Source organism: Diorhabda carinulata, chromosome 1 (assembly GCF_026250575.1).
Source record: "Diorhabda carinulata isolate Delta chromosome 1, icDioCari1.1, whole genome shotgun sequence".
NCBI lineage: Eukaryota > Metazoa > Arthropoda > Insecta > Coleoptera > Chrysomelidae > Diorhabda > Diorhabda carinulata.
Window position 1 is genome coordinate 39,167,198 of NC_079460.1, and position 19,630 is coordinate 39,186,827.

A 19,630-nucleotide genomic window follows, 5' to 3' on the forward strand; every position below is an offset into this window, starting at 1 on the left:
GACTTAGGCTGTCTATTGGATAATTTCCCAATCATTAAAAATAATGTATGTGCCTGTCGCTAACATCATATTTCAATAAAATCTTAGTTTTGATATTAGATTAGTATTTCCCGCTTAATGATTATTTTAAAGAATATATAGATTAGTTTTATAAACAATGTTATTAGAGATTAGATACACGACTTAGATTTTTATTCATAAAAGTAGGATGTAAGTAATTAATTTGAAATAAATATTATATAGATTCTATCTTTCAGTTTTACAAAGATGGGTATGACGGATAAGTACATTGTATATAGTATTTTAGCAATTTTTATTAACCAAACTGCGAGCTCGAACGTAACCATAACATCAAGAACAGTTACATCTTATTTGGAACAGTATAAGTCCTATAAAGATATAATAATGATACATTTAAAAATTCCTCAAAATACACTGTTCGCATCTTTCAAGTTTACTGCAGATGAAACAAGAATGTCCATCTTCCGTAAGATGCCTTTTTCTACTTTTAAGTAATATTTTAGCACAGCTTTTACAGTATTAGTAGAAACCAATATATATTGAGTTTAAAACAAGACATGCTAAATTTTTACATATACATAATTCTGATAATTTATTTATACATTATTGTTTATTTGTATTTTAGCTTGCAAGACTAGAAATGTTTCTTTATATATGAAATATGGTGCTCCTCCAGTTGTTAACCCTGATGGTTCACCTTTTCCTAAGGCTTTTAAAAATGTTACAAGATACCCTACCTACAATACTGAAATACAAACAAACAAAAAAGAAAAATTTATCAATATCACTTCACCAGATCCTGGTTCATATTTTGTAATTGCTTTTCTAGCATATCAGGATCCTAAATATAATGCAATCAGCCAACAAGGTAAGTGGGATTTCACTTAATTTTATCTTCATTTCCAAATTTCCTTCTAATGGCTTCTAATGAACTGAATGTCTAAGATTTTTAGAAACCTTCTTAGTTTCATAATAATGTTTTCAGTTGCAATTTGCTTCTTAAAATCAGTTCTTATTTTAATAAAGATAATAATCTTTTCCAGCAATAAGTAGGGAGTATTTACTACTACTACGTCAACACTCACAATTACATTGTTTGTTCCTTTGTGCTTCCTATAAGGATGCTTGCTTGTATCCAGCTCAAAAGACCATACAGTGTAAATATAAGTGTTGGTGTGATTATAGTAGTTTTCAATGGGTATGAATATATTGAATATCAATTGTTTCAGAAATTTATTAGACACAGAAGTGATAAAGTATAACGAAAAGCATCAAATTAAAAATTATTTGATGTTTATTTTTGATTATTGTTTTAGGTTTACGTGCGGACTGTTACTCTAATGTAGAAGCCTCGCTTTTTGTTAATAAAATTGACAATCCATTGATTGTAACACATGAGAGTATGTCCCAGCTGATTGCTCATCCCAGTGAAAGTCGATATTTCAAATTTTATGTACCTAGCCCCAATGATCAAGGAATACTCTACATTCAGAATATAATTTTCCCAGACAATGTTAACAAATTGCTGGTTAGACTTGAGGTTAATAAACCTCCATCTGAAGAGGTTCACCATAAACAAGAAATAATTTATTCCAACACAACTCATAGCAGAGTATTCTTTTCCACAAGTTCTGATTCATGGCACTACATTGAATATAAATTTGAAGGAGAAAATGATGAGACTACCAGTGGCAACTTTACATTCCAGATCAAATTTATTTCTAATGAACTTCCAGAAGAATCTACTTACTATGAATCTTTGCAAAATGAAACATACTTCAACAATTCATTCTCAAAAACCTTTCATAATTATAGAATAACTGATTTGGTTCCATACAAACAGTATGAACTTATTCGTGAGGCAACTTCAGAAACATTTTTATTCTCTTTCGAATTAGAACAAGAACTGGAATCCAAAGTAGCAATTCCAATAAATATGACTAGTTCACATTTTTCTTTGATGACATTCAAGATCCGAGAAGGAACAGATGTTGGTGGGACCTTACAATTTATTTTAGCTTTTAAACCAAGAACTTTGAAAAATAAAAAATTTGGATTCATAAATGAACCTGAAAACCATGTGGTGGTGGCTTGTATAAGAAGAGGAGGTATAGAAGTACCCACATGGCCTAATAAGTGTATTTATAACAGTATAGAAAGTTCATCACAACTTATTTTAAATAAAACGACTGAAAATTCTACTATTCTCATACCATACCCAGAGAGCGGTATTTGGTATGCCACATTTAAACTTTTTTGTGGTGAATGTGTGCCTTGTAGATGTCCTGAATCCTGCCAAAAACAGTATGAACAATGCGTCATTGATTGTGAACTCTCCTGTCCAGAATCTGAAGATTGCAAAAAATGTACTACAAATTGTAGCAATTATATTATAGAGATATACGAATGCAAAGGCTGTGATTGTGAAGGGCCTTGCTTAAAAGATAAAAACTCCACTTGCAACACCAGTCTTATTTTTGATATTGGGTCGCATGCTTGTATTTTTGGGCAATGTTCAAGAAATGGAAGGTGTATATTTGTAGTTTCTGATGGAGTGGTATTTTCTACTTGTTCCTGCATGAATAAATATAGAGGTAAGTACTTGAAAATTTTCCTTTCTTTGTTTCTCACACTTTATAATTTATTCAACAACAATCAGAATTTTTCGTGCTAGTAGGCTAGTTAGTTAATTAGCTATTGTTCTGTAAGGCCTTATTCCACTTCACCTTGTCCAAATCCTGCCAATATCCATTTTAATCTTCTGTTATTGATCTGTTCTAATAAATGATTAAATATAGCAAAATAGTTTAGGATGCTAGGAAGTTGAATTTTCTAATTTTTAGAAAAACGATAAGACTGAAGCAATATACTTTACAATTTTTTTCAGGTTGGGATTGTTCTGATAATACTCAAGCTACTCCATACTATATGGTAGTAATAGAATTATTATTACTGGTATTCAGCAACCTGATGTTCCTGCCTGCAGTTTATGTTGCATTTAAAAGAAAGTATTACATTGAAGGTGTAACTTATTTTTTTATATGTTTCTTTTCTACATTTTACCATGCTTGTGATGCTGGTGAAAATTTGCTGAATTTCTGCCTGGTACGCCTTTCAGCTTTACAGTTTGGCGACTTTTTTTGTGCCATATTAGCCATATGGGTAACACTTTTAGCTATAGCAGATTTACCTCAATTGTTCACTTCTATGTGTCACATGGTAGGAGCGATCATTTTAGCGTTTTGTACTACAATTAACAAAACTTCTTTATGGGTCTTTGCTCTACCAGTTTTTACGGGTTTAATAATTATAGCAATTAGTTGGTTTATGAAATATCGTAAAGTTGAACAAAGATTCGCCAATAGACGGTATTTGTTCTATCAAATACCAATAGGGGTGACTTTAGTAGTAGTAGGTTTAGTTTGTTACGCGTTTTTACAAACAGAAGACAATTATAAATATTTACATAGTTTTTGGCATATTCTTATGGCTGTGGCCTTAATAATAATATTACCAAAGCCAAATACATTCCTTCCTGAAGTTATTCTCTAAAAGTCAGTTGTTGCTTGATTAACTTCTATATTCAATAATCCTGGCTTGTTAAATTAATTATAAATTATATTTATATTTATCTTTTTCAATGAATATTTCTTGAAAAGGTAGCAGTTTGGGCACTTGTGCACCTACTTTCTTTTCTACTTACTTGAAAATAACCGTGATTATTATTAGTGTAAATATTACCTTTAATAGTGTAATTTGCCAAAAAATTCCCCTCTGCGTCCAGGACTCGTCCATCCTTATAGATTAAATTATCAATGACAAAACTCTGTAGAGCTAATATAGCTTTAAACGTGAATTTTTTATAATTTTGTAACAGTGGATCTCCTTGTTGTAATTCAATTCTACCTATTTATTTATAGGTACCTGAAATGTTCATTAAGTTGCAAACTTTATCTTTGTTAGTTTTTATTATAATCTCTATTGGAAATTACTTAGATACTCGGTTTTGAATTTCCCAGAGATTTAATTAGGCATTTTTTTGTTTTCTTATTAATTATTCTTATATTTATTTCAAAGCTTCTGTGATTGTAGTATTTTTATAGTCTCGCCAATAACTGATAATTTATACTATTAAATATATTATGTATTATTTATTACACATATTATTATGGTAATATTTCTTTTATATTTCAAATACATATATTATATCGATGATTCAATTTACCCATTGATTTTTAATAGTCTAATTGTCACTGGTCACGTGGTGTGCACTTTCTTGCTTCTTCATGTACTAGCGGCTTTCTAAATCGTCTGTGATTCCTATAATCTGGAGATGACGTCTTAGACGATCATCTCCAGTTATAATGCCAGTTACCAATCTAATATCACGTTCTTTTAAATAGGGCAGTTGTTAGATAAGAAAGAGAGAAGGTCTATCTATGAGTGCCTTAACTAATCTCATACCAGATGTTTCTTTATATATCTACAGAGTCTATTTTGCGAGCAGACTACTGTGAACAATAATTCTGGTTATGTTATGGACTCATTGGTGGATTTGCTGACCCTAATCTGGCGAATGAGTCAGCTTCTTGCTAATTCTTTTAATTTTATCTGTTTATTAATATATTATATTTACATAAATTTAATTCTTAATCTCCTCTAAATTTTCATAATTCCCCTCCAGACTTCCTTAATTTTCTCAGATATTTACATTTTTTAGTGGAGTTTCTTGTCTGGTCATTTATTAAATTGAAATTATTTTATTTATTATAGTTAAAATAGTCATATGAAAATGTTGTATTTTTTTAATTCAATATTGAAAAGAAATTTTTCCATATGTTTGTATAAAATAATCTTGATTTTTTTTTCAAAGAAAAGATCTTGATGAAGAGCGATATTAGATTGAAGCGTCAAAAAGCTTTTCCATAAAAAATTAGATTACTAACAGGCACGATAGTGAATAGGGCGATTATGAAAAGTAATTTGAAAAACAGGATTTATTAATTTTAAACATACCAATTTACACAATTACATCTAATAAACAATACATTCCGATGACTTCCTCTATTCTGAAAAGTAATATGCAAACCAAAATGTCTCTGTTCTTGATAATTAAGGCTATAAAATGACTGTAGTGGCGTTCTACTACATTCACTGTATCCACATATTTCCTCGATGTTGCTTGATTGAGATTAGATTCTGATGAAGGATAATATAGTGCTGGAATGTAAATGTACAATATATCAAATTGAAAGTATTTATTCAATAGAATGTAATAAAAATTAAATATATAATAAAAACCTCGCAATACAGGATATTTAAAAATGTATGTATGTATGATAAAAGTTTGCATACCTCTGGTACAGTATCGTTGGATATGAAATTAATTTGGTTAACGTAAATCGATAACATTGTAATGAGTATATCTTATCAAATGTTGTAAACTTGTAAATTTATAAACAAGCACAGAATATATACAGTTTTTTGTCTTTACTAAAGAATACCTAACGACAAGAACTTACGATAGCTAAATTTGTGTTTGATGTTTGAACCGCCATACATAACGAAATCTTAGCTTCACCTATATTATTTCCAATTGATTTTTTAGAAATGTATGATTATTACCATAAGGAAATTTTAAATCTAAATACTTTACAGAAAGTTTCTTGTCCCTAGGTATTTCATGTCAATATGTATAAATGTATCTCTTTATTAACTGTGATAGGTTGGCTAACTATTGTATTACATTTAAGAATATTACTGTTATTTGCTAAGAATATATAGTGACTGTTATATTTCAATTCTTATGTAGGTAAATGTGTGGCTAAATTATATTTAGAGGTGTATGAATTTGAATCAAATTCATCCAACAGCCCAATTTCTCGAAAACTGTTCATATGATATTTAGAGTATTTGGCAGATGTCAGCAGTTGTATAAATAATAGTTCAAAAACCTTTCAGAATCTATGTAGACAAAGGGTGTGTTATGAATGTAGCAATGACTTAAAGTATGTCGAGTTAAAAAAAATTAATATAATTAGTCGCATTCAGTGGACATAACACTCGCTGGCAAGACGTTTTTCAATTATGTAAATTGTTTGTTTTTGAAAAGTGTATCCTTTAAATACAAATGGACATTATAATTCAAAACTAAATTATGAGAATAAATCATGGTGCTTCAATTAATTTTTCTCATCCTCTTGACCGAATTCAATCAGTTTTTTTCTGAGATGACTACAACTTAACGTTTGATCACAGTTGAATTAACAAACTTCTCGTCCTGTTCTGTCTCAGTTTTTGACCACTTTTCTCACGTTTCAGCTCCGCTACCGTTACCTAACACAAATTGTGTCACCGAACGATTCCGCTAGGGTCCTGTAACAGTTGCCCAACGGTTTCTTCCGCTGAATGCCATCATTGACTCGAGTAGTTTATTATTGTAAATTTCAACGAAATAATATAGTAAACATAACCTAAAAGACATTTACCCTGATGCTATTTAACATATTTCGATGGACACTTTTCGTATATACATATTATTTTCCTTCTCTCTACATTCCACGTATGCTTATTCTTATTATAAAAAGTATTTCGTCTTTCCAATCAGCTCCAGTCACGTTACTAAAAAAAAAATTTGTTTTAACCGAGACTACTGGTATATTACATTACATAGATTATATTTAGTCAAGTTCCTTTTAAAATTTCATTGTTTTCTATGTCATAAGCTGAATTAAATTTGGTTTATGTTGTGGAAACGAATTTACATCAATCATTATGTTGTGAAAATTAATTTTTAATTTGGAATTTATATATTAAATAAGGCAAATATTTATGCTGCCATATATATAAGGGCTACTGTTTCCATAAATGCTACAATAACACTTATTAGATATCATAAATTAAATAAATATACATTATGTTCTGCATTGAGGGCTACTACATTTGGATTAACCACTAGCCGAGCCGGTGGTGGTGAGGTCCCCAAAATGTAATTTTTTTCAGGGCTTCAATGCATAATCCTCAGAATCGCGAATCTTTTTAGAGGTTATAGTTCCTACAAATCACTACTAACTATTGTTTTAATACAGTTATGTCTTAGAAACAAAACAGAACTGCATAACAACACGATGTGTTTTTTAATTTCACTTTTAGGTAAATAAAAAATGAATTATATTCAATATTAATGTTCGTTGATAATAGTTTTTAATTATTTATTAAGTATATATTTGAACATCTACCTCAATACCAGGCTAATGTAGAAGAGTCGGTCACATAAACTTTTACATTCTTGAAATTGTGAATAAACTGAGAGATGCAATTTTTATAAAAAATAAGTATTTCTAATGCTAATGATGAACAGTTATTAGTATTAATGTGACAATTCCTTTTTCTTGCTTGAAAAAAAAATGTACGTCACACTTTACTGTTGAAACATTCCTTACAACATGCCATGTGATCAAATTTGACCAAGAAAAAAAGTTTTTACGTATTTTAATTACAAATCTTTATTATCGTGTTCGAAAAGGCTTCTTTCGAGCCATTAGAAGCATTCAAACGCTTTATACAATGTTCCAATCACTTATTGTAAGACTCAGCTGGGATGGCCTTCTGTACCCTAAGCGAATGACTTTTTATGGATTCATGGTGTGTCCTGAAGCGGATTTTTGAGTTTAGAAAAGAAGAAAAGTCAGAGGGAGCCAATAATAGCAGATCGATGACTTTCGTGTTTGGCCAAAAGACACAATCTGCTGGAAAGTAACGAAGCGTTTAGATGCCTCATAACGACCTTATTGACCATTTGAAATAAATTCACTTTAGTTTTCGATTTGCTGGGCAATTTCCATGTTTTTATATGCCCACGTCTCTTTGCCAAAAATGATATTGATGAATATAGAGTCCTCAGCTACATTTTTGAGTCTCTCTTTTGAGACCCCTACTAGATGCAAGTTTTTTCATACGAGTCTAGCATTAACACGTTCCATACCCACAACATAAACCTAAATATGTTGAATCGATCCATAAGAGATGTTAAGACATTCTGCTATCTCTCTCTTCGAGAACTAGCGTTAGGAAAGTCTTCGACGACCTTCACTGAATGCTTTGTGCTACTCAAATAACTTGTTCTGCAACATTTGCAACGAACCGTTGCCGTAATTCCATTGGAAACACAAATTTTCAAGCAAAATCGTTGCTTAACTTTCCTTTCCATAGTCAATATCGCCAGATAAACTTTTTGCATGGATACAAACATCTGACACACCAGAGAATAAGTGTCAACATTCGCGAATATACTAATACCGTAAGCCGCCATTTTGATCTTATCTTCAGCGGTAATTTTTAAAATAAGGTTATCTTGAGACTTTAGATTTTACTTCTGAACTTGCATAAAAACTGTCATATTTTGAAACACATTTTTGACACATAACCAACATTTCAATCTAAAATTATAAACATTAATTATTACCTATCTTAGTACTACTTTATGCCAAAAACCTCTTTTTTAATATAATTTTTATGAAAATCTGTTCATTTTGAGACTGCGCCATAATTTCATGACAGACACTTGACAATGCTGTAACTCAAGTAAAGATCAAAATGGAGGCTCCACGGAGTTCCTCGAAATTTGGATGCGTACTCGTCTGGTCGCTCCTCCATATCTCTGTCAAAAAAGATTGTAACCATTAAGAAAAGACAATCTTATAGATTCGCTCTACCTGCGCAGTTTAGTTGTGCCAGTCCGGACCAAATTTGATCAGATCATGTAAATCGTTTTAATTTCGCATGGAATGAACGGTTTGTTTAATGAATTAAATTATTCTATTACAAATTTAACAAAAATAAGACTTTACCAACTTTTGGTATATATTTATTTCCAGCAGTTAAAAATTCTTCTTGTTGACAATAAAACTTCGAATATATTCATAATATTTAAGTCTATATAGTTGTAAATACATTTTCAACTTGTTTGGAGAGAAGGAAGGTAAAATAAAAGTGTTTCTCAACAAAAGATGTCAAAAATAAAATGTAAACACTCAATTGATAAATTTTGAAACTGTTTATTCCATGCGCCCTTTAGCTTTAACCATTGTGAGATATATATATATATATATATATATATATATATATATATATATATATATATATAATATTATATTAAATAGAATAAATGTATATTTAGTAAATCTGTTTTGGTTTTAATAAGATTTACCTATCTATGTATACATCCTTTTAGGTTGAAGTAAGAGATTCATAAATTGCTATAAAATGTTTGAAACAAATTCCTCTACTCGCTTTTACAAAAATTACTACTACCACTGGCACTACGGCCCTAAAGGAGCCTTAGTCTCGTCCACCCCATTCCTCCAGTTATCACGGTCCAACGCTCCTCGTCTCCACCCCCTCACACCTAGCTGATGAAGATGCTCTTCGACATCATCTGGCCTTGGACTTATGCCGGTACACTTTGCGCACCCCCATTTCCTCAGACGCTCCAAGTGGCCTAGCCATCTGATTCTGTCACCAAGCTGGGGTCTCCATAGAGCCTTCAACAAAAATTTCAATGGATATCGTTTCATATGAAATGTATTGAGATATTTTTAAAAAAGCATCTTCCAATCAAGAAAATGGATATTCAAATGGAAGTAAACATATTGGAATGGATTAAGGAAAAACTTAACAGTTAAGTACATTCAAATTCAAAACTAGAGACGCTAAAATATTATATTTTAGCAGACGAATTCAAACCATAATTTCCACAGAAACACAAATAGATTATTATATTAGCAAAGGAAACCTTAACATTTAAATTTATTATGTTTGATGCTGAATTGAATAAGTCAGCTTCTCAATGACTCTCAATTATTTTGCATCAGAATTAGCAGTTTTTACTAATATGGCCGGAATTAACAAAGGTGTTCAGGCTAGAGTCTTGAAAGAATATCCCCGGGCTTCATTTACACCGTGTACCAGTCATAGTTTAAATCTTGTAGTATCTGATGGTGCAAGGTCTTCTGTGAAGTCAACCTCACTGTTTGGAGTAATTCAGCGGATTTACACAATTTTTGCAGGATCAACGAAACGGTACCTACTGCATAGTTAGTGAACATGTTCAGTCATTATCTCTAAAACCAAACCAAAAGGACCTATTTACTAATTTGTGGATTGCTCTACGTATCATGCTGACCATCCCCCTGACTGTGGTGAGTGCTGAGCCAAGTTTTAGCAAACTAAAACATATTAAAACCTACCTTCGCTCCACTATGAGCCAGGAAAGGTTAAATGCCTTGGCTATTATATCTATAGAAAATGAGTTTGCCAAAAAATTGGACTTTAAAGACATTCTTTCATCATTTGCTAGAGCCAAAAAAAAAACAAAATTAGTGGTTTTTTGTAAAATACTTTCTTACCTAGAAATACAACAATTATAGCACTGCAGAAGTCAAGGCAAAAACATAAAGAAAAAGGTCAAATAATTTATGTTGAAATAACCAGAATGGCCTTTTATTTTCATATTTGTATTGCCATATACTGCCACGTGTTTCGAGAATTAGTCTATGTTCACAGTGAAAATAATATTATTAGGATTTAAAATTAATAATATTTATTATTATTAATTGTTTCAAAGTTTTTCAATGGTAAATTTTTTGCTACATTTGGGCCAAATGATCATGGTTTTTCAGATGGTTGGGTGGGAGGAGGGCGCCATTGAAAATCCCGCTCGGGAGCAGTGTTGCCACAATTTAAAAGCTGAATGTAAAAATTGAACTAGAAAATGTACTAGATTGTACCAACTTCAAACAAAATTAATAAAATTATAGAAAGATGTATAAACATAAGTTAAAATTAAATTTTTTTTTTCCAAAAATGTTATAGACTGTGTCAATTATTATTTTAAGGATGAAAAATTTATATAAAATTTACCGATAAAATTAACAATGCAGTACAAAAATCTCACGATATAAATATAAATCAACTTGGCTCTGTTTTCTAATTATTGTTACAATCTAGTACAATTTCTAGTTTATTTTATTAAACGAAAATATAAATTAACTTTATATTTGCGAACGCAAGGGAAATGTATTAGAAAAAAGGAAAAATGTACTAGCGTATAAAATGGACTAAAATGTACTAAAATTGTACAATTGTACTAGCTCTGGCAACACTGCTCGGGAGCCTTCTGACCTCGGAGCGGCCCTGCTTATATTTACTGTGACAATAAACCTCTTATGAATCCTAGTGAAAAGTTATGCAGAGGAAAAGAATTGCTATTTCCTCCAATAGTCAATGTCCCAATTTATAAACCATTCAATAGAAGCTCCAAATATACAGGATTAGATCTTGTCACTCCTTGTGTGGCAGGTTCAGTGGCGAAGAAATTATTTAAAAGTCTCAAATATCTTATGTAAACCATTTAATTGTGAAATTTAGATGGTCGAACCTGGTTGTCACATAAATTGTAAATGAAACCAAAATATTTTTTAAAATACTTCATTTTAACAGCATTTTCATTTCAGGTATTTATATTTTCTTGTAAACAACAATATTTGAATTTGAAATGTCAGCAAAATGAAAGTATTTTGCATAATACTTTTGTTTCATTCACAATTCGATGCGACAACTACCTTCCAACATTTTAAAATTACTGGAGTTATTTTCAAATTTCCCGCGAAATTAGCATGGATATGAACCTTAGATCAAATCTTTGATTATAGAAATATTTTTTCTTGGTACGGAGCTAGGATCAAACTTTGTCGTCAAATTTTTATACAGAGTGACAGATCTATCGAGTATATAATCTTTGTATAGAACTAAATCGCAAGTCAAGTTTTGCGTATGAATTCTTCCACATGCTCACATTAGGTTGATAATAAACGCATGCGTGGTCCAGATTTCAAATTGTGTTGACATAATAATAATAATTATTATTTTTTCTATGAGTAGTTAAGATATAACGTAATATGTAAAAGTAGTTTATGATGTAAGTATTCATCCTTAGATAGGAGCGCCACATCGGGTATATGTTTACACAGCGTCATTCTGGAATATTTATTGTGCATGTTTTTTTTTCAACTTCCCTCCCATATGAGATACTTCTTCTCTTTTCCCCTTAACATCACCTTTATAAAAGTACAAATCTTCTTTTTTGTGTATACGTGGCCCTCTATAGAATGATTATCCGTCATTTTTCAATAAACAATTTCATTTTAACTTTCCAATTGATGAATTGACCACTTTGAAAATGTGAACTAGTTTTTCTATCATAAATATCATTATTAAAATATATTGCACCTAACAGAATAGAAAATATGATCCATTTCACCTTCCTGAAACTGTTTTTCTAGAAAATTCAATTTTCTTATGTGCAACGCTACTGTCATTCTGACAAAAATATCGTTGCGTGTCAGTGTGTTGATCTTAGACGAAAGCTTTGAATTTGAAAATCTAAGTGCAATTAAAAGACTAATTTACGTTATGGAGTTGAATATTGTCGCCTCTTCAATTAATGAACGCGCGATTAGCGAAATGAATGGCTGGAGATGGTCACAACAGTGAGTAATTTAATGATACTTTTTTGTATTCCTTTAGATCTTTTTGAAAGTGAAATATAGATTTGATAAACGCAGCTTACGATCAAAGTGATTTTACATAATAATGTAAAAGATTTTCTCAAAATTTTATTAGTGATGATAGTTTCTTATAGAATCCGCGATATAAAGTAATTTTACGTCATAACATAAAAGTGTTTTTTGAATTTTATTGTTGATGATGTATGTACGTATAATCATTGTGTAAAGAATATACAATGGTTTCACTATTGTCCTGCTGCAGATTCCATCGAAGGGGTAGGTTCACATATGTAATAATTCTAATGGACAATTTCTATACGTGGAAGCTGTTCCGACTAAGAAAGACAGAATGGTGACGGTTTCTCGATCCTCCGAGGTTCCAGCTCGGTTCTACGCATTCTCAAGCATGCGCAGTATATATAAAGTGTCTCGAACGAGAAAGAAAATGAATATTGTCGGTTCCGTAACGTAGGGACGTTTTTTCCTATACCTATAACTGTTCATATAGGAGTATTACATATATGTTTAGGTTCTACTATTTTAGCAACTATGTCTGCTATTTGATTTCCCCCTACCCAAGTGTGTCTTGGAACTCACGAGAGTTCTAGAAATTAATATATGTTTATGATTCTGGACCACCTTGTAGATTCAATGACAATAAATTCCTGATAAATAATAAATCTTTCAATATAAAAATGTATATGTAAACTTTTTGTTTTCGTTATAGGATTGAAGTGGAGGATTTTCATAGAATGACGACCTTTACTCTTGATCCTCGAAAACAAAATGTTGTAATTATGGATCTTGCCACTTGGCATAAACTTCCAATAAATTGTAGACCGCTACCAAATCGAATCACTTTTGTGGTGTCTCATACAGATGATGACATACTAAACGCTGGAGCACGTGTATTCAGGTCTCTGAATTCCTGTTTCGCAACATTGAAAAAAAGAAATTTTCAATATAAATATGAAAAAGTTTGGGTAATAGGAGGCCAGAAACTATTCAAGGTGAATATACATTTCTTTCTTCTCTAAGTTGTCATTTAATTAAAATTTGAGCAATACAAGAGGGTGCGCTAAATGACCATAACCATTCATATAAATAATAATTTTTAGGATGCTGTAGAATGTGAATACTTTCAGCGTGTATTTTTCACCAGGATTTAGTAAAAGGATCAATTGAAAATGCTTCCGTAAGTGTGGCAAGGGGAATTGTGAAAAATAACATACTATGAAGTGTTGATTCTTGTTGTTAACCAAATTGTTGGGAATTTTTATTTATTAGATTATGACTGACATTAATTTTTTTAGGTTAAGGCGTTATGAAGTTGAATTTTATAGGTTAGTTCCTGATGACGTGATTTTAAACATCTATAAGACATACAATTTGAATAGCAACCAGAATCAACACCTTCATATTTATTTAACGCGTCAAATTGTATATTGATTTTTGAATCTTATGGATTTGATAATATTTCTAAAATAAAAGAATTCTAAGACCATAATTCTCGGTTAAAAGTAATTATTAAGATTTTTATGACTTTGCGCATATTTTTACATTTTGACTATTTGTTGCAATTCCAAATATATTGGATATCTGTTCTAGCTAATCAGCAAAGACTATCTTGGTATATAAATACATTCAAGTAAAATCGTTAAAATTTGATTTTAGGAACTGATATGACCACTAGCAATCTCAAGAGTACAATCCCTATTCATGCAAAGTTTATGAAAGGAAGCGTTAATTGTTAATAAATGTTTTTGTGTTCTGGGTTTTGATATGAATGTTCTAAATAAGTTTATGACAGTTTTGTATTTATTTTTGGAATAAAATTGTGATAAAAAAGACTACAGCATTTCTATTGAATGATTGAAATATCTCTCAATTGAAAACTTTGTGAACTATGCAATTAGGTATGTCCTGTACTTTCGCATTTAAGTTTATTGAGCCTGCTCCCTGGCAAACCTATGAAAATAATATCAGAATGCAATATGGTAAATCTTATACAGGGCTCAAGCAAACTTTCTAGTTAATTCATCTACATCCAACAAAGCTGAAAAAAAAGGAAATTATTACGTGACGAAACTCAAAAAAAAAAATCATGTCATTTGACAAAATATTCAGAGTGAGAAACCTTGATATAAGGAACTTATATAAGTAAATATAGATATAAGGAATACAATACCTCTGCTACCTGTGTAAGTGAGTTTATTTGTTTATAAGCAGTTCCTTCCTTCGTCTTAGAACAATACAGTCGAAACATGTTTTCATAAACGACATGCCAAATGCAGAAATTGAAAGATATGTGTGGGAAGTACGAAATTTCACAGTCGATTTAGTCAAGTGAAACGGAGTGTTATGAAGGACATGGAAGAGTTGGTGCCTCGTGGATTGGATCAAGCAGTGTAAAACTCAAAACATTCCAGTAAGTGGTAAGTTACCGTAAGTAAGTTAAAGAGCAGAAATTTGCTTAACAGCTCAACATCAAAAACTTATTTGGAAGCAATGGATTATGGCTCGAAGATTTTGAGAAGACATGATGTGTCATACAAATTTGTGGGGATGGTAAATATGTTGATGGTGAGATATGCAATCAGTGAATAGCAGATCATCCCGTCTATTTACTTAGTTGTTGTCTAGATGAAAATTTGAATACTGACGTAACGGCATTATTTCTGATTGCAAATGATATAATGACTATAATAAACTTATTTCAGACATTTTCAACTACACAATGCACAAAAATATTTAGAAGAAAACCTGAAAACAAATAAAAATGTAGTAAGAAAAAATGGGCTAAAATTGGTTTTTTACTATAAAATTTATTTGAATTTCATGAAATTCATTTGAATTCATACATAGAACAATAATAAAAAAATAAATTTGCTTCAGAAAATTAACATACACTTTTTGCTGCATTTTATTTTTTCAAACGTTTCAGATTCCTATGACTATTCACAAATTCTTTTCCTTTTTGACCTTGCAAATGGGGTAAATATATTTTTTATTATCCATTGCTGGACATTAAACATTTTCACATAACTGCTACATTTTTCTAAATGACTAGAATTCTTTAATGAACTAAATGCAGCTCTCATTCTCTCTGGTGGAAATTGATGCATGGTAATAAGGTCCTTGTAGATACAAGGTTCATCATCTAATAACATACTTGTGAATCTTGAATCATGCACAGGAAAAACACCTGCTTTTTCAGCACAAATACCTATAAATGAAAAATATCTACAATTACTCGCATATCCTAAAACAGCTTTTCTACATTTCAATGATTATTAATTATTATCATACTGAACACATTATTTACTAACAGTACACTAACACCCATAAACACAAGTTATCACTATTTGATCCTTCTGGCTGGATTTGATGGGCCAAGGAATGTATTTTTGTAATTATGAGTATTAGTAAACTAGTTAATCAGCATTACCTCAAATACCTATACCGTTACAATACAACTTTCTATATACCTGGTGAGGCTCAACAAAATTCACCTGTCAAATAAACATCCTCCAAATGTATCAAAGGTGTCCTTATTGCTGCATCAATTAATCTTTTAGTAACATCCATTGACATTAAATACCCAGTTCCAGATAAAAAATTGGGATAATAAGTTTTGTTAAACATGTATGATGGACAATACCTACAATCAGATTTAGTCACACACTAAATGTTTTGTGAAAAAAAGAAGTAATTCAAGAATAAACTTAATTATAGTAATCATCTTGTAACTTTGTTTTACTTTAATAAGACGACTATATTTATATAATAGACTGAAGTAATGTTAAACACATTACAGTAACGTGTAAAATACAATCAAATCCTAATTGGGAAGACATTAGTTTAAGCTTACCATTTACTGAAGGGATCTTTAATTGGATTCGCATCACATATCATTTTTCCTATCAAAACATTTGTAGATGTTTTTCTAGCAATAATTATCTCCATCAATTTAGTAGTTTGTAGAAACATATCATCATCAATTTTTAACAAATACTCTGCCTTTCCAATACAATTATGTGCTATTAGTTTCATAGCGAGTGCAGATTTTAATGTTAAATTATAGTAAGAGTCTATAAATTTTTCTTGAATAATATCATCATATTGGTAGCTTTCCGCAAGTACTGCATCCTATAATATATTTAAGCATAATAATTGCAGATAATGTTTGAGGATTTATTCAACAATGTTTAAATCAATCATTAGAACCCTGTATTTACCTGTACGGATGGATCTAATGAATTACCAAGAAAAAATAATATTGAAATATCTTGACCAAGAACTGTTTTCTCACTTCCCCATGTCTCCCTTATAGCCTGTCTTTCATTCACGTTTGAAACTGCAGATGTTACAATAATTAAAAGCTTTATATTACTTTTACAAAAATGTTTAGGAATTACTTCTGCTAAATTTTCAGTAAAGTAATAACTAATATTTCTTACAGAGTTTCTATTCCAACCATCCACTATAAGAAAAGGAAAAATAGAGAGTTACAATTATTACAATAGATATAATAGAATGATTACCTTCGTGTTCAAATAAAAGAAATTCCAAAAGATGAATGACACAAATTATCAACACCACAGACGATGTAATTTTAGTTTTAGATGTTTTCATGCAAATCATATTTTCAAGACTAGAGACTGTCGTAAACAAATTTAGATTTCTCTCATTCTATAAAACAGAGTTATAAATTATACTATACTACTCATTTTTTAATGATCCTCAAGTATACATTTATGTTTAGTAGATGGGGTGCGTGGGATGTGGTTGATATATGAGATAAACCATCTAGACATAACCTAACCTCAATATATGATTACTATTTGTTTGGTATTTGAGTTATAATTTTATGTTAGGCGATAACCACTCATACATTGCAATAATCTGTTCCAATTTTTTCAATTATTAAATATTTAAATACTAGTACGTTTAGTATCCTTGCAGGTTGCTTGACAATAAGTAATGTTTTTGTCATAATTTAACCAAAATGAATGGGCACAAGAAATTTTTATTTTTGCATTCATTTCATAATTTTCAGAATCTAACAAAAAATGTTGTGAATAAAAATACTTATAAATCTGCTTTCGATATTTATAAGGAGGAACTTTCAAATTATTGCCTGTTAAGCTATTTAGAAAATTTGGATAGTATTTTAAAAAATGTACTCATTCCAAAAAGGATTATTGAATTTACTGGTTATTCTGAATCCACTACTATAATATGGTGAATACTTCATTCAACCAAGTTCCAAATACTAAGTTTTCTCAATTTTAGTTTACGTTTTTGCATATCAGTTCAGTTACCTAGAAATTTGGGTGGATTAGAAAAAGAGGCCTTTTATATAGACACAACTGGTAATTTTTCCATTGAAAAAGTAAAAGGTAGTATATAAACCAATACACATTACTGTAAAATTATTATTTTTTTTTTCAGATCTCGCTTCCGACTTTACTAAAAAATATTTAGATGTAGGCAAGTTTAATGTTAATTCTATTTTGAAACATATATATTATACAAAAGTTAATAATTTCACACAATTAATGGGATGCATTTTTGAATTGGAATTATTTTTGCAGGGAAAAAATGTAAGTATATGAACTAATTTGTCTTTATATTCATTGAAAAAATCAAAATTAGAAATTAGGATATAAATGCCCAAATAACAAATATTAAAATGTCCATATGTATGAACTTAATATGAAAAATCACTTCTTTGTGTAATGTTTTGACAATAAATCTATAAATAGAAGAGACACCTCTAATTCTAGGATTAGAAAATTCTTATGTGTTGAGCTCAGAAGTTTACTGCCAAGGTATTGTAATTTGAGAGAAATTACTAAGACCGCAAATTCTATTCTAATCTTTTCTCTGAAAGCATAAATATAATTTATGTTTTATGTAACAAAAAAGCATTATTTATATCCTCACTATTTATTGATAGATTTGAAAAAACAACATGATATGAGGGATTTTATTGGAATAATTGTTTTAATACTGGAATTTAGCTATTTCAACAGATTCTGAAGACGTGCATTTCATTTATTGTCACATTTTCCTGATAAAATATAAAAAACTCAAAAATGTCAAATTAAGTAATTATGATAATGACACTTTCTACATACTCGATTGAGGGGCTCATAATATATGGCAGACAATAATGAAAACTCATTATTATACTAAAAAAATATTTCTACAGACTAATATAATTGTTATTAAATCTATGTTTGAGAGAAGAAGCATTTTATTGGCAACATAATTTTGTAATTTTAATATTGAATATTTTTAGGTTTCATTGATAGTTGTCAATAGCATTACATTTGTTTTGAGATGTTTAGAAGTTAGAGAAAGATTTGAAGCTATCAATGAGTTTTTTAAACAAATGTCATATTTGGCTGATAAGTACAATGTGATTGTAAGTATCGGTTTTGTAATTTTGGAAAAACGTAAAACTTTTTGTAGCTGCTTAACCAAATAGTATCTTCTAAAAGTGTTTTTTCTTCTAGGTGATTATTACAAACTTTCCTACAACGAGAATAAACAAAAATGAAACATACACTACAGCATCTTTGGGTGACAGTTTTTATCACCTAGTTAATTCAAGAATATCTTTTACTAAAATTGGTTCCATTTTCAAGGCAAAATTAGAAAAAAGTTTATTACACAGTGAATGTGAAGTTTCTTTTCAAATTTAATAATGAATTTTTTCAAATCAGAACAACAAATGTTCAAATAAATTATTCTGATTATTCTCTTATTATTAATTTATATATTAGTATTATATATTTTTATAAAAGTTCTTAAAAAACTAAAATATTTGCAAATCATGACAATTAATCAAACTAAATCAAAAGGGAAGTGCAATTGCAGCAAATTTTATGAGAAAAAAATACCCAGGTGTAAAAACCTGGTAGCTTAGGAAAAACTCAATACCAACAAAATTTAGTAGTTACTTATATAATAAAAATTATTTATAAAATCAAAATATTTCCAGTTGAAGATTTCTGTTTTTTAATTGTACATAA

The 19,630-nt window shown here is 30.0% G+C and overlaps 4 protein-coding genes across 6 annotated transcripts; 3 read left to right on the forward strand and 1 right to left on the reverse strand.

Moving 5' to 3' along the window:
- Positions 1–29: 29 nt before the first annotated feature.
- LOC130898795 (post-GPI attachment to proteins factor 6) lies at positions 30–7,707 on the forward strand. The gene is made up of 5 exons (XM_057808323.1): positions 30–203; positions 258–487; positions 647–889; positions 1,338–2,615; positions 2,909–7,707. Exons 2-5 carry the CDS (start codon positions 268–270, stop codon positions 3,571–3,573), a joined length of 2,406 nt encoding a protein of 801 aa, XP_057664306.1. The 5' UTR covers positions 30–203; positions 258–267; the 3' UTR covers positions 3,574–7,707.
- A 4,709-nt stretch (positions 7,708–12,416) lies between these two features.
- Positions 12,417–14,437, forward strand: LOC130904032 (dihydrofolate reductase-like). Its single transcript, XM_057816537.1, has 4 exons — positions 12,417–12,569; positions 13,315–13,597; positions 13,706–13,782; positions 14,262–14,437. Exons 1-3 carry the CDS (start codon positions 12,493–12,495, stop codon positions 13,754–13,756), a joined length of 411 nt encoding a protein of 136 aa, XP_057672520.1. The 5' UTR covers positions 12,417–12,492; the 3' UTR covers positions 13,757–13,782; positions 14,262–14,437.
- An 18-nt stretch (positions 14,438–14,455) lies between these two features.
- On the reverse strand, positions 14,456–17,519 carry LOC130904007 (beta-1,3-galactosyltransferase 1-like). Of its 2 annotated transcripts, XM_057816503.1 has the most exons (6): positions 17,132–17,519; positions 16,826–17,070; positions 16,459–16,736; positions 16,100–16,248; positions 15,496–15,813; positions 14,456–14,643 (listed from the first exon to the last, which is right to left on the reverse strand). In XM_057816503.1, the coding sequence occupies exons 1-5, from the start codon at positions 17,229–17,231 to the stop codon at positions 15,542–15,544; spliced, it is 1,044 nt and encodes a 347-aa protein (XP_057672486.1). In that variant the 5' UTR covers positions 17,232–17,519; the 3' UTR covers positions 14,456–14,643; positions 15,496–15,541. The 2 variants fall into 2 exon arrangements, with proteins under 2 accessions (XP_057672486.1, XP_057672478.1); XM_057816495.1 differs by lacking the exon at positions 14,456–14,643 and having other exon boundaries at positions 15,393–15,813; positions 17,132–17,426.
- Positions 17,449–19,352, forward strand: LOC130904018 (DNA repair protein RAD51 homolog 3). 2 transcript variants are annotated; one of them, XM_057816524.1, is made up of 5 exons: positions 17,449–17,831; positions 17,883–17,962; positions 18,042–18,193; positions 18,895–19,020; positions 19,112–19,352. In XM_057816524.1, the coding sequence occupies exons 1-5, from the start codon at positions 17,596–17,598 to the stop codon at positions 19,298–19,300; spliced, it is 783 nt and encodes a 260-aa protein (XP_057672507.1). In that variant the 5' UTR covers positions 17,449–17,595; the 3' UTR covers positions 19,301–19,352. The 2 variants fall into 2 exon arrangements, with proteins under 2 accessions (XP_057672507.1, XP_057672499.1); XM_057816516.1 differs by having other exon boundaries at positions 17,555–17,831; positions 17,883–17,989.
- The last annotated feature ends 278 nt before the right edge of the window (positions 19,353–19,630 follow it).